The following is a 15,220-nucleotide window of genomic DNA, read 5'->3' as shown; positions in this document are numbered from 1 at the left end:
TTACGATAAGTAAAACATACCTCTTTCTGATTAGAAATTAGCTGCTGTTTTCGTTATTTTTCCTTAACTGCTGTCCACCTTTGAAATTTTCAGACTTTCCAAGAAGATCACTAATAATATTGTTTATTTTCTTCCAAGAAATGCTGATATTGACCAGGTAAGCCATTACTGAAAAACTTCCATGAGTTTCTGTCTTAACTGTTACAAGTACAGTAAAAGATACAGGACGTTTCCTTACCAGAGAATGTGTTTTTGAGTAGTCCCTGACTCACTGTTCTTAGAAAACTGGAAGTATCTGGAAGTTATATTAAATGTAGACAGGCTCATTTGAGTACTTGAATAATGAGAGGAAATCACTGTTTATCATGCAATTTATGCTGATTAACTTTTTCTAGTTACATTAACAGTTTCACAAAGAGAAAGTTAACTTTTTCTTTAACTTGTGTTTTTGGTTTATTTCAAAAACTTTCCAGAATTGGAGTTGGTGATTCATGCTTTTTGCCTCTAGAGGGAGTAATGACACTAGGGAATAATGAAACCAAGAAAGACTGAGATTTCAAGTGTATTATTTTATTATTATTATTTCAAGTGTATTTTTTTGCTATCAAATTTAGATCAGATTACAATGGGAAATCAACTTTTTTTAAATGAAGAAAATGTATCCATATGTAGGAACTTTTTAATGACAGGAGACAGTACTAAAAATTTAGAGAAATCACAGTTGCAAAGAAATTGACTTTTTTTTGTTAAGGAACTTTTAGAATGTTACAACAACCTGAATTTACAGATGGTTTGAGTTCCCAAGTGTGTCACAGTCTGCTGTTTGAAACTCAGGCTGTATTTTTCTCATAGAAATGTCTGTGAAGGATAGTTAATTTCCCATCCAGGGAGATTGTACTCTTAGATAATGTTTATATCATCCTAAATAGCATGGACTCAATACAAATACAACTTATCTCAAATATTTCCATGTAAGAGATGATGCTAATTGTTTTCTGTATCTAGTGAAATGTTTTTCTAGGTCCCTTATTACCTCAATCTTCTATTCCTTTTTTCTCTTCGGAGATGATTCCAAGACATGCATTTCTTGCTAAGAACTCTAAGAACTGAGTAATTTAGAAAAATATCTTTTTGTGAGAGGCTCTTTGGAGGTAAGGTATATACCTTACTGTTTGAAATTGCTGTTGAAACCCAAGAACTAATATTTATTTATTTATTTATTTATTTATTTATTTATTTAATGGAGATAGGGTTTCTCTCTGTCACGCGGACTGGAATGCAGTAGCATGATCATAGCTCACTGCAACCTCAAATTCCTGGGCTCAAGTGATCCTCCGGCCTCAGCTTTCTAAAATGCTAGGATCTCAAATCCAATTCAGAAAGCCCAGAGTAAACATATTTTATCTGCTTGATGCCTGTATCTTGCCATGCTTTCCTTTCTTTCCTTGGACAGCCAGAGAATTCCAACTAATTCTAGCTTTGGATTTACCATGCTTCACAAACATGAAAGGTTTCTCTTTTAAGTGATAAACCTATTGAATATATTAATAGATAAAAATCTCTGAACAGACAAGGACTTAGTCCTTCCCAAAGGAAGATGCAGGCAGCAATTATCAAACACCACCTTTGTGTGAAATCCTTGTGGGTGGAATCTCTGACATAAGGAATCTTGTCTCTTAGCCCAAGGCAAGAACGAAGAGAGGAAGTCTGCTGGTCAATACAGAGAGCAGGGCAACATTAAGCAACATCCCTAAGAATTATGTTTAAAAAATGAACTGTATTATGTTAATTCCTGGCCTTTGTCTAGCAGACACACTCTACCCTTCCATGGCTTCCCCAGGCACATGTCATGGTAACATTTGGGCCAGGCAAACCCTACCTACTTTATTTCCTCATAAAGTGGAGAAGTTTACAAATTAACTAATAATTAAATAAACCCTAAGTATAAAATTGATGTTAGATTTAATAATGGGATTCATCTCTCTTTTTTTTTTTTTGTTTTTGTTTTTGTTTTTGTTTTTGAGACAGAGTCTTGCTCTGTCACCCAGGCTGGAGTGCAATGGCATGATCTCGGCTCACTGCAACCTCTGCCTGCCTCCCGGGTTCAAGCGATTCTCCTGCCTCAACCTCCCAAGTAGTTGGGACTACAGGCGCACACCACCACGCCCAGCTAATTTTTGTATTTTTAGTAGAGATGGGTTTCACCATGTTGGCCAGGATGGCTCGATCTCTTGACCTCTTGATCCGCCCACCTCGGCCTCCCAAAGTGCTGGGATTACAGGCATGAGCCACCGCGCCTGGCCCTCATCTCTCCTTAGTTGGCAGAGTACTTAAAGCTCCAATTGTCTTTTTATATTTTGTTCTATAATGTCTAGGAAGGGAAACGTTCCTCATTGTAACAGTCACTTCTAATAGTTTATTTTGGTAGATAGGTAGGTAGATGGATAGATAGGTCGATAGGAATGAGGTATTTATAGGTCATACTTCTAAAACTTATATAAGAATAGAATTGTAAGTATTTGAATAATGAACTGTTTGTAAATATGAAAAACTATTAGGTAATATTGTTATGTGGAAAATGTTTTAAATATAACTAAATTCAGTTTATTAGCATTTTTGGTGGTTTTGGCTAAATACAATAAAAATGTATCACAGATTTATTTGCAAATATTCTAAGTAATTATAGTATCTGTGTATTTAATAAATGGAAGATTGGGCCCTAACTGGTTTCTAAATATTCGATTTTTTTAATTTGTGTGAAATTTTTCTGAATTAAGTTAATATAGTGGAAATCTAATCTAATGGTAGCTCTCGTATAAGTAGAGAACATTAGTCCAGGTTTAGGAACCAGAAGCATGAGAGAGTAAAAAGAAGGCTAAGAACTGGATTGGGCTTCTGGTACATGTTGGAATAGTAGACTCCAAGCTAGTTACTTGAAAATAGCCTTTACAGCTCATAGCACTCCACAGTGCGTTCATTCCTACCACACTAACAATACCCTGCATTCATACACTATACATCTACAGCATAGGAGCTGGCATACATGCTTAGGTAGGGTGTACAGTGTCCTCTTAGCCATTTCATTGACTCATCATGAGATTCTGGAGCAGTATGTTTCTGAAGCACCTGATCTCATTGGTGGCTAAACTATGGAGGTATGGAGATTTGCCTGGTCATTCTGCCGCACAGCGACAGTCTTATTACACCTTGCTGTCTCCCACTGACACAGTGTTCGTTACCAAGAAGAAACAGATTTATCTGTTACCACAATATTAGCTCACCATGAGATTGGAGCAATAAGTAGAATTTGACTTTTTCAGTAATTGGTTCCCAATTTTTTTTTGAGACAGCCAGGCCAGAGGACAGTGGCATGATCACGGCTCTCTGCAGCCTCCCAGACTGAAACGATTCTCCCACCTCTGTCTCCCGAGTACCTGGGACTACAGGTGTGCACCACCACACCTGGCTAGTTTTTATATTTTTTTGCAGAGATGGGGTTTTGCCATGTTGGCCAGCTATTCTTCACCTCAGCATCCCAAAGTGCTGGGATTACAGGCATGAACCACTGCACCCAGCCTGGTTCCCAGTTTTTTTGTTTGTTTGTTGTTTTGTTTTGTTTTGAGATGGAGTATCTCTCTGTGGCCCAGGCTGGAGTGCAGTGGCGTGATCTCAGCTCACTGCAAGCTCCGCCTTCTGGGTTCACGCCATTCTCCTGCCTCAGCCCCCCGAGTAGCTGGGACTACAGGCGCTCACCACCACGCCCAGCTAATTTTTTTGTATTTTTAGTAGAGACGGGGTTTCACCATATTAGCAAGGATGGTCTTGATCTCCTGACCTAGTGATCCGCCCACCTCAGCCTCCCAAAGTGCTGGGATTACAGGCGTGAACCACTGCGTCCGGCCCAGTTCCCAGTTTTCTAGACCAACTCGATTCTTAGTGAAATCACTGCTTAATCATACACTGCAATTCATGATAAATATGTGATCAGTTCCTAATATTTACTAGCCAGCTTTTCCCTTGGGAAGTTTGCTGCTGCACAATTAGAGCAGAATCGTTTGTTCTTAAACCGTATATATTGTCATGCTCTAGAGGGGTTGTGGGACTGATTGGCCTCATAGTTGACTTGGGAAGACACAAATGCAGTTTTGCTGAAATGCTTCTAAATATAGCTTGTATCTCCTTCACTTCTGTGGGTAACTTTTCTCACTAAATGATGGAGATAGAAATTAGAGGGATACCCAGCTCTTCTGCGCCACACAGTGCTATCTGCCAGTGCTGTACTGATAGCCTGTGCTTCCTGTAATTTGTTGAACAGTCTTCATGTTTCCGGTATCTGGTTCTGAGAATGAGTGAAGGACAGAACTTAGTGAACTGGTTGGTTTTGGGTTTCGGTGGGGTTTTTTCCTTCTTTGGAGACAGAGCCTCGCTCTATCCACGAGGCTGGAGTACAGTCACATGATCACAGCTCACTGCAGCCTCAAACCCCAAGCTCAAACAATCCTCCTACCTCAGCCTTCAGAGTAGCTGGAACCATATGCACGGGCCACCACGCCTGGCTAATTTTTTTATTTTTTGTAGAGACAGGGTTTCACCATGTTGCCCAGGCTGGACTTCTAGGCTAAAGCAGTCTTTCTACTTCAGCCACCCAAAGTTCTGGGATTACAGGCATGAGCCACCGTAACTGGCCTGGTAGCCTCCTTTTAGGACACCAGTGTAAGTTAGCTTGTGATGCCTGGGAGAATTTTTTTTTTTTGAGACAGAGTTTTGCTGTTGTTGCCCAGGCTGGCGTGCAATGGCCTGATCTCAGCTCATCACAACCTCCACTTCCCGGGTTCAAGCCATTCTCCTGCCTCAGCCTCCCAAGTAGCTGGGATTACAGGCATTCACCACTATGCCCGGCTAATTTATTTTTAGTAGAGACGGGATTTCTCCATGTTGGTCAGGCTGGTCTCGAACTCCCGACCTCAGGTGATCTGCCCGCCTCAGCCTCCCAAAGTGCTGGGATTACAGGCCTGAGCCACTATGCCCGGCAGCCTGGAAGAATTTTTTTTTTGACCTATCACCAGGTGTTCCTGTTGATGATGGTGGCTTTAAGATTTATTTACTTAAGCATAGAAATCTCATTTCTGTTTACCATGTGCAGAGAATGGAACTAATTTAATGAATATTTTTAAGTTTGAATGATGCCTGATTTTCTGCTGACTAAAAAATATTTTCTTCTTTCACCTCCCAGAGAACTTTTAATTACCAGAAATGTTTTCTCAACTTTGTTTTATTTTCGTGTGATTATTAGTTGGATCTAGCAGAAGAAAAGAGGACAAAAAGAACTAGTGGTAAGGCACTTACTTGGCCTGTGTGACATTAGGTTTGTAGTCACAGCCAGTATTTCAGATGCTTGCTGCTGCTAGCATTGTATTTGACACAGATCTGAAGGCCACATAAAATGGTCTTTATCTGGTACAATTATCTTCTACCCACATTTCTGCATATCGTAGATACAATCTCTTCCATGTAGTAATAGGGCATTTTTCAGTGCTCTGATGTTTCTGTGTCTTTCTTGTAGTAAAGTGTATCTGTGATTAGTAATTATTATATATTCTTCCAGTAGGATGCAGTTGGGAGGTTATTTTCTCTCATTCAGTTATCATGCACTTTTACTTTAAATTCAGTTTCTTTTGAAAAAATGCAGTTTTGCTCCGGGCACAGTGGCTCATGCCTGTAATCCCAACACTTTGGGAGGCCGAGGCGGGTGGATCACCTGAGGTCAGGAGTTTTGAGACCAGCCTGGCCAACATGGTGAAACCCCATCCCTAATAAAAATACGAAACTTAGCCGAGTGCAGTGGTGGGTGCCTGTGATCCCAGCCACTCGGGAGGCTGAGGCAGGAGAATCGCTTGAACACAGGAGGCAGAGGTTGCAGTGAGCCGAGATTGTGCCACTGTACTCCAGCCTAGGTGATAGAGTCAGACTCGTCTCAAAAAAAAGAAAAAATGCAGTTTTGAATGTATATTTGATGCTTAAATCTTCTGTACTTTAACACCTTCATTGTGATCTTTTCTGTTTCTCCTTTCCCAGTCCCCAAATAACTTTACTGCCTGATGTCAAATCTAGTCGAGAGTTCAGTCCTTAATTCTAGTTTTGTTCCAAATTAATTGGGATTTATTTTAGTAAAATTAATATATTTAGGTAATATGCCAAAAAGTGGAAAGTAATCCAGAGCTGCTAATCTTTATCTGTTTCTACCTGCTGTTATCCCTCTCTGTGTCCTTCCTACCTCTCTTCCTCTCACAGTTTACTACATTCTAAGAAAGGGGAGGGAACCAAATAACATTTTGCCAGCTAAACCTTCTAGTGAAAAATAAGGACAGCTAGAAAATGGCATTCATTAAATTTGTCTGAAGCAAGGTTATTTTGCTTGAATTACTAAATTTATAGTCTTTCCAACTCCAAAATTCTAACTTTTAAAATATATGTAGTTGTGAAAATGTGAAAAAGTACAAAAAGGCCAAAGTTAGAAATTATTTGTAATCAGAACACATGAAAGTAACATGTTAAGTTAAAAAAAAAATTTGTTTCTAAACACTAAGTAGATAAGAGTTTTCTCACTATATTTTGTCACATAGGTTCACCCTCTTCTTCAGTATTAGGAACAATATTTGTTTTATTTGTCCATCATCTGACTCTCCTAACTAGAATGTAAAATTCATGAAGGTGGGGATTTTTGTTTGTTTTTTGCTATACTACACTACCTAGAACAGACACCTGTAAGCTCTCAATAATAGTTATTGAATAAAGTAATTCATGAACTCTTTTGCACAGACTTCAGAACTCAACGATTTCTGAGAAAACTCCCGTCTTACCTTCGTTTTTTATTGTAATCCCAAGCAGCCACATCTAGACAACCCTCTGAAAGCTGTTAAGAGATACAAAAAAAACTACCCTGTCTTCTCAGAAATTGGTTTTTGTGTAATCCTATATGGTTTATATAAGAAATAATAATTATATTTATAGTACCTTTATTTTTTTTTTTTCAAGTAAACCTCAGAAATTTTTCTTTTCTTTAAAATGCTCTTTTAGGGAGAGAGACAGTATTCCTATTTTTTGGATTTAGAAAGCCAAAGCCTATTTTAATGGCTTTCTTAACAACAGCAAAAATGTGGTTTTTTGTTTGTTTGTTTGTTTGTTTGTTTGTTTGTTTGTTTTTGGCGATGGAGTCTCGCTATGTAGCCCAGGCTGGAGTGCAGTGGCACAATCTTGGCTCACTGCAAGCTCCGCCTCCTGGGTTCACGCCATTCTCCTGCCTCAACCTCCCAAGTAGCTGGGACTACAGGTGCCCACCACCACGCCCAGCTAATTTTTTGTATTTTTAGTAGAGACAGGGTTTCACCGTGTTAGCAAGGATGGTCTCGATCTCCTGACCTCGTGATCTGCCCACCTCAGCCTCCCAAAGTGCTGGGATTACAGGCATGAGACACCACGCCGGGCCTAAAAATGGCTTTTTAAATTAATGCAGCAAATTATTGGTAGAACTGGGGATTTTTAAGTTATTTGTTAAAAGGCACAGCAGAAATGCTACATTTGAGTTACATCTCAACTCAAAGAAAAATTATTGTGGAAAAGTGATAAACTGTTCAAAATGGCTTTTATTGGCTAAAGACAAAATAACTTTTTTTTTTTTTTTTTTGCCCTTTCTTGTAAAAATATCAGACTGGCATAAAGATACCAAAATAGAATTTAAAACATTTATTCCTAATAATTGCTACTGTGAGTCTACTTGGCTATTTTTACATTTCTAGTTTCACTTTAAGTATTCCTTACCAAAAAAAAAAAAAAAAGATAGTAGGGAGGGTGCGTTTAATCATTATAAGGGATACTACTGTATTTGACTTATTTTCACATAGTGTACCATGGAATGACTGGTTGATTATTCCCTATTTCTGTGTCTGTGACTTTTTACATACTCACTGGAAATGCACAATAAATCTTCCCTTCTACCAGAAGCCGGGGTGGTATGCATAATACCACTGAGATTACATTCTCTCAACCCTTAAAACCAAACCAGACTGACTGAGCACCTCTCTTGACAAAATCCACAACTATAATTTTGCTGATTACAGTTACAGAAAATGCTTGTTTCTTGTTGTTTATGCCTGTCCCTAATACTTTGGGTGTGCTTTTTTCTATTGCTGTGTCTTCTATTCTATTCTATTCTCTGATTGCCAGGGCTCCCCACTGCATTCTGCCTTCTCTTGATCTTTCCTCTTACTACCCTGAAAAACTGATCTCTGGTGAAATAATCATGAGTTACAAAGTAACATATTTGCTATTTAAAAGATTTCTGAGAGTTTGGTTGACAAAAGTACTGAACAAAAACAAAACCTTACCTGTATAAGAACTTAGGGTAAAACATTACTACTTTATAATGTACCAAGGTGAGTGCAAGCATTACTGTCATGGAACAAAAGAATCTTTAGCAGCTAACTGCCCCATTCCACTGTCAAATGCTGGTCATTTGGCTAGCATCCTTTTGATGCTAACTGTGGAGGTGGGGAAGGAGCAGTGCTTTCAGCTTCCTAATAAAGGAGTCAGTCACTATATTCTGGTAGACCTCAAAAAGAGCAATGTATTTTACCAAAATTGTTGTAGAAAGCATTTAAAATACATAAAGGGGCAACAGGTAGAAGAGGTGGTCCAAGGTGGGAGAAAAGAAAGGAGATCAGTGAGAGAAGGAAAAGTCACTAGAGGCTAGACTCCTCATGAGAGTAGGGATCCTGGCCTGGATCAGAGCTAGGATTATGTAGCAGGTACTCAGTAAATACTGTCGAATGAATGAGAGGGTGAGATGCAGACAGTAAGATGAACAGGACAAAGGCTTTCAGGAAAGGGAAATACTCTTTAAATATTTTTGTTAAGAAATAAACCTGGGGAGGAGGAGGAAAAAGGGTGAGAAAAATAGTAATAATATTTTAAAAATAAACCTAGGCCAGGTGCGGTGGCCTGTAATCCCAGCACTTTGGGAGGCTGGGCCGAGCAGATCACCAGGTCAGGAGTTCAAGACCAACCTGGCCAACTTGGTGAAACTCCATTTCTACTTAAAAAAAATACAAAAATTAGCTGGTCATGGTGGCATGCACGTGTAATCCCAGCTACTGAGGAGGCTGAGGCAGGAGAATTCCTTGAACCCGGAAGGCAGAGATTGCAGTGAACCGAGACCGCACCACTGCACACCAGCCTGGGCGACAGAGTAGGACTCCATCTCAAAAAACAAAAAAAATAAATAAACATGACTTTGGGAGACAGAGGTGAGAGGAATACTTAAGACCAGGCGTTCAAGACAAGCTTGGGCAACAAAGTGAGACCCTGCCTCTAATGTTTAAAAATAAAAATAAAAATTTTTAATAAATCTGATGTTTGGGAAGGATTTGTTCATTTTTTTTCTTCCTCTGAGTTCTTTAGCTATGGCATTGGAGAGATCAAGTCCTATACAACAGCGTAACACTATGAACTTTCCTATAATATCAAAAGGACCTGAAACAAGTATTCCTACCACCAAATACTGCATCGACGCCTGGGAAGTAGCAGTGAACATTTGAGATGCCTCGTTATTCAAAGGACTTAAAAGCCAGAGTCTTCCTATTATTTGACAAAACAGTACAAATGGAAGACTTTTGAAATTATGCTTATGTGTGTGTGTGACTTTCTTCTGTTCATCTTTTTAGGTGGCATCCTTAGCTGGGCCTGGAGGGCAAGTGGAAATAGAACAGAACTTCCTTAACAATAAATTGAAGACAATCACTGCATATTTTGGTGACCTAATTCGAAGACCAGCCTCTGAAACCTAACTATGCAGCAGTGTGAGAACCAAAGATCATGGAGTGGTCAAAACATTCAGATGAGACATTTGGCATGTCTTCCTGTATTCGCTGATATATTCTACCCATGGTCTTATATCACTGTATGAAATGGAAACTTACAGGACTCAAATATCAGTGAAATATTTTGAGATCTTTGAATAATTCCTTTAGAGGAATTATACAAAATTAATATATATGAGTTCTTTGTGTTTTTTTTGTTTTGTTTTGTTTTGTTTTTGAGACAGGATCTCACTCTGTCACCCAGGCTGGAGTGCAGTGTCATGATCACAGCTCACTGCAGGTTCAACCTTCTGAGCTCAAACAATCCTTCTGCCTCAGTCCCCCCAGTAGCTGGGGCTTTAGGTGGGCACTGCCACACCAGACTAATTTTTGTATTTTTTATACAGACGAGGTCTCACCATGTTGGTCAGGCTGGTGTCAGACTCCCTGGGCTCAAGTCAGTCCACCCACCTTACCCTTCCCAAGTGCTGGGATTACAGGCATGAGCTACTGTGCCCAGCCTTACGGACGTCCTTTTGAAGTATCTTTTTCACTCATAGAATATGAATACATTTATTTAGACTTTTTCTAGAACTTCCCTGTTTTCATGTCTTTGCTTCATCTGGAATTGGCTTCTTGACACCCTTTTATAAATTCTATGTTTGTAAAATTTCCATTGCGACATCAATACGAAATATATTTTGTAATATAGGAGTTTATATTCTTTTTTTATTAAAATGGCAATGAAAGCAAAAGGGATATGTGTTGCTTAATTATTCATCTAAAAAGTGTTGGGGCAAAAAAATAGTGACATACAACTCTGTCCATTGAAGGTTAGACCTGGGACTTCTATATTTTAATAATACGAGCATGTTAAACATTAAACAGAACATGATATTGGCTGGGATAAGATTAGAGAATTGAAATAAATTTGGGGAATTTCCAAGAAATACTGGAAAATTAGACTAGAAAAACAGCTGTTATATAAATAACTTTGTTGGAGTATGCTAATTTTAGTGTCTTGAAACTTTACAGTACAGTAGTAACTGAGCTGATCATTAAAGGTGAAATTACTTTTTCATTAATTCACACCTTCAAAATCTGTCCAAATGTTCTTGGTTTTTAAACTTTATGTAGCATTCTTAAAGTCACTAGGGAGATGGCAGGTGAAGTAAAGGCAGATTTCCAAAATCACCAATTTTTTTTAGTTTTCTGTCACTTAACCTTTCATGCATATACTTATTTCCACAACTAATTTTCTTACTTGTATATTAATAAAACTAACTCATCTTCCTGAACATACATGATCTTATATGAAAAGAACAGGAAGCTTAGCCTTAGTTAGCTAAAACTAAGATATTCTTGCCCACTAATCACACAGGGATAAAACTAATTAATAGACTGTTAAGATTGTCAGTACTCAATAGGACTTCAGAAGCGTTCTAGTCCATTGTGTGAATCAGGTTCAAAAAAATCTTATTAAGAAGACAAATACATAAAATGGATAAAAAGACTGGGTGCAGTGGCTCACGCCTGTAATCCCAGCACTCTTGAGAGGCCAAGGTGGGCGGATCACCTTGTGGTCAGGAGTTCTAGACCAGCCTGGCCAACATGGTGAAACCCCGCCTCTCTACTAAAAATGCAAAAATTAGCCGGGCGGGGTGGCACACGCCTGTAATCCCAGCTACTCAGGAAGCTAAGGCAGGAGAACTGCTTGAACCCAGGAGGTAGAGGTTGCAGTAAGCTGAGATTGTGCCACTGCACTCCTGCCTGGACAACAGAGCAAGACTATCTCAAAAAAAAATGTGAAAGTACTCCCCACCTGCCACATTTTCTTTCCCCTGTGAGACCCCTATCTCAAAAAATAAGTAAGTACATAACCATAATTTGTTAATGATTACAGCAGTTCTTGTATATTTGTTCCATGTCTTAAAAATGATAGTACAGATTGATATCTACATATTTGGAGATGGGGGCTCACGCCTGTAATCCCAACACTGGGAGGCTGAGGTGGGCAGATCACCTGAGGTCAGGAGTTCAAGACCAGCCTGACCAGTGAAACCCCATCTCTAGTAAAAATACAAAAATACAGTGGTGGTGCAAGCCTGTAGTCCCAACTACTCGGGAGGCTGAGGAAGGAGAAATTCTTGAACCCAAGAGGCAGAAGTTGCAGCCGAGATTGCACCACTGCACTCCAGCCTGGGTGACAGAGCAAGACTCTGTCTCAAAAAAAAAAAAAAAAAAAATGCTTTTGATTTTTGTGTCTTTATATTCAGTCGTCTTACTGAACTCGTTTATTAGTTCTAATAATTTTTGTTTCCCCCTTCCTCCCCCCCCATAGTTTTTAATTGATACACTTTGATTTTCTAAATAAGCAGTCATGACATCTACACATGAGTTTTTCTCTTTGCAAAAATGTAAGCCTCTTAATTTTTATTTTCCTGTTGCATTGGTTCGGACTGCCAGGAATGTTGTAATAGCACTTGTTCCTTCTTATTTTGCAGTGAAAGGTTAGAAGCATTTCTATTAAATGTTATTGTAGCTCACATCAAAATTAAGATATTGCCTCTCCTATTTTTTTTTTTTTTTTAATTTTAGGCTTCCTCAAATCATGGGGTTCCACTTTTTTATTTAATGTAGGAAAGTCTAAATTACCTTAAAATTTTCAAATTATTTAACCCTGTGTTCCTTTAATTAAATCCAACTGTATCATAATGTATTAAATAGTTCACTACTGGATTTCATTTGATAAATTTACTTTGTTTTGTTTTGTTTACGTTTGCTTTTGAGCACCTTGCCTGGTTTTGGCATCCAAGTTAAGCTATTCTGGCAGAATGCTTTAGTAAGTGTTTTATTTTTTTCTTTCTCCCCCCGCCCCCCGCCCCGCCTTTTTTTTTTTTATAATTTTCATTTCACAGGTACATGTGCAGGTTTGTTACATGGATATGTTACCTGATGTTGACATTTGGGCTTCTACTGATCCCATCACCCAAATAGTGAATATAGTGCTCAATAAATAGTTCTGTGTCCTAAATAACATTGGCAATGTCTGTTCACTAAACTCTTGGTGGAACTGCGTGAAGATTGGGCTTGGTAACTTTCTGAGCAAGATGTTTTGATTGCAGCTTTTTTTTTTTTTTTTTTTTTTTTTTTTTTTTTTTTTTTTTTTTTTTTGAGACGGAGTCTCGCTCTGTCACCCAGGCTGGAGTGCAGTGGCCGGATCTCAGCTCACTGCAAGCTCCGCCTCCCGGGTTCACGCCATTCTCCTGCCTCAGCCTCCCGAGTAGCTGGGACTACAGGCGCCCGCCACCTCGCCCGGCTAGTTTTTTGTATTTTTTTTAGTAGAGACGGGGTTTCACCGTGTTAACCAGGATGGTCTCGATCTCCCGACCTCGTGATCCGCCCGTCTCGGCCTCCCAAAGTGCTGGGATTACAGGCTTGAGCCACCAAGCCCGGCCTTTTTTTTTTTTTTTTTTTTTTTTAAAGACACGGTCTCGCTCTGTCACTCAGGCTAGAGTGCAGTGCTGCAGTCTTGACCTCCTAGGCATAAGCAATCCTACCACCTCAGCCTTCAGAGTAGCTGGGACCACAGGCATATGCCACCATGTCCAGCTAATTGCTAATTTTTTTTTTTTTTTTAAGAGACAGGGTCTCACTATGTTGTCCAGGCTAGGAGTGCAGCTTTTTTTTATTTTAAACTTACTTTCTATTTGTTTATTATTCTGATTTAGTCAAATGCCAGCATTTTTTTAACTACTATTTTTTTTTTTTTTTTTTTGAGACGGAGTCTCGCTTTGTCACCCAGGCTGGAGTGCAGTGGCGCAATCTCGGCTCACTGCAAGCTCCGCCTCCCGAGTTCACGCCTTTCTCCTACCTCAGCCTCCGAGTAGCTGGGACTACAGGCACGCACCACCATGCCCGGCTAATTTTTTGTATTTTTAGTAGAGACGGGGTTTCACCATGTTAGCCAGGATGGTCTCGCTCTCCTGACCTCGTGATATGCCCGCCTCGGCCTCCCAAAGTGCTGGGATTACAGGCGTGAGCCACCGCGCCCAGCTTTTTTTTTTTTTTGAGACAGAGTCTCTGTCACCCAGACTAGAGTGCTGTGGCATGATCTCAGCTCACTACAACCTCCACCTCCCAGGTTCAAGCATGTCTCAGCCTCCCAAGTAGGTGGGACTACAGGTGTGTACCACCACACCCAGCTAGTTTTTTGTAGTTTTAGTGAGATGGGGTTTCACCATGTTAGACAGGATGGTCTTGAACTCCTGGCCTCAAGTGTTCCGCTGGCCTTGGCCTCCCAAAGTGCTAGGATTACAGGTGTGAGCCACCGCGCCTGCCCAGAAAATAGCTATTTATTTAGATTTTGACAATATAAAGTTAATACATTATCTCATACTTGTTTTAATTCTTTTTTTAACTTCATTTTTGAATAATTTCTGACTTGTAAAAAAGTCTGAAAAATAGTACAAAGAATATCTCCAGCTACTCAGAAGTGAGCGCAGTAGTTATCCTGCAATCATAATGTTGCCATGTCTGTGTCAACATATACTGTTGTTTACTTAATTTTTAAACTTAAAAGTGATTTGTAAAGGAATTACAAATACTGCCACAAATGAGAAATCACTATCTCTTTTAATATTTGCATATTAATATGAAAAATGTTCATTAATTTTTTACCTAAAAGAACACTGCAGGCCAGGAGCAGTGGTTCACACCTGCAATCCCAGCACTTTGGGAGGCTGAAGCAGGTGATCACCTGAGGTCAGGAATTCGAGGCCAGCCTGTTCAATATGGTGAAACCCTGTCTCTACTAAAAATACAAAAATTAACCGGGCATGGTGGCATGCACCTATAGTCCTAGCTACTCGGGAGGCTGAGACAGGAGAATTGCTTGAACTAGGAGATGGAGGTTGCAGTGAGCTGAGATCACACCACTGCACTCCAGGCTGGGCAACAGAACCAGACTGCATCTCAAAACAAAAAAGAACACTGCATACCACACTTCGGGGAAACTTGGAATGGGTGATGAACAATAAAGATAAAGACCCATATTGCCCCCTCTAGGAGTGAGGATGTGTCACACGTTGTGCCGGTGTACACGAAAAGGCTGCCCTTTGAACTGTATGGTACGTTATCGCAGGAGACACAGTAGAAATTTTCCAGGTTAGGCCGGGCGCGGTGGCTCAAGCCTGTAATCCCAGCACTTTGGGAGGCCGAGGCGGGCGGATCACAAGGTCAGGAGATCGAGACCACAGTGAAACCCCGTCTCTACTAAAAATACAAAAAATTAGCCGGGCGCGGTGGCGGGCGCCTGTAGTCCCAGCTACTCAGGAGGCTGAGGCAGGAGAATGGCGGGAACCCGG

The 15,220-nt window shown here is 39.9% G+C and overlaps 1 protein-coding gene across 2 annotated transcripts in view; it reads left to right on the top strand.

The window, feature by feature from the left end:
- The window catches only part of LOC105482279 (trimethylguanosine synthase 1), a 52,004-nt gene extending 39,102 nt beyond the window's left edge, over positions 1 to 12,902 (top strand). The window contains exons 11-12 of one of the 2 annotated variants that reach the window (XM_011742307.3): positions 94 to 157; positions 9,720 to 12,902. In XM_011742307.3, the coding sequence (XP_011740609.2) occupies positions 94 to 157; positions 9,720 to 9,732 (77 nt within the window). In that variant the 3' untranslated portion in view covers positions 9,733 to 12,902. Of the gene's footprint in view, positions 1 to 78; positions 158 to 9,719 lie in introns of both variants that reach the window. The other variant, XM_011742306.3, reaches the window with a different exon arrangement.
- The last annotated feature ends 2,318 nt before the right edge of the window (positions 12,903 to 15,220 follow it).

Source organism: Macaca nemestrina, chromosome 8 (genome assembly GCF_043159975.1).
Source record: "Macaca nemestrina isolate mMacNem1 chromosome 8, mMacNem.hap1, whole genome shotgun sequence".
Taxonomy (NCBI): Eukaryota; Metazoa; Chordata; class Mammalia; order Primates; family Cercopithecidae; genus Macaca; species Macaca nemestrina.
This window is presented reverse-complemented; position numbering and strand designations above follow the sequence as displayed.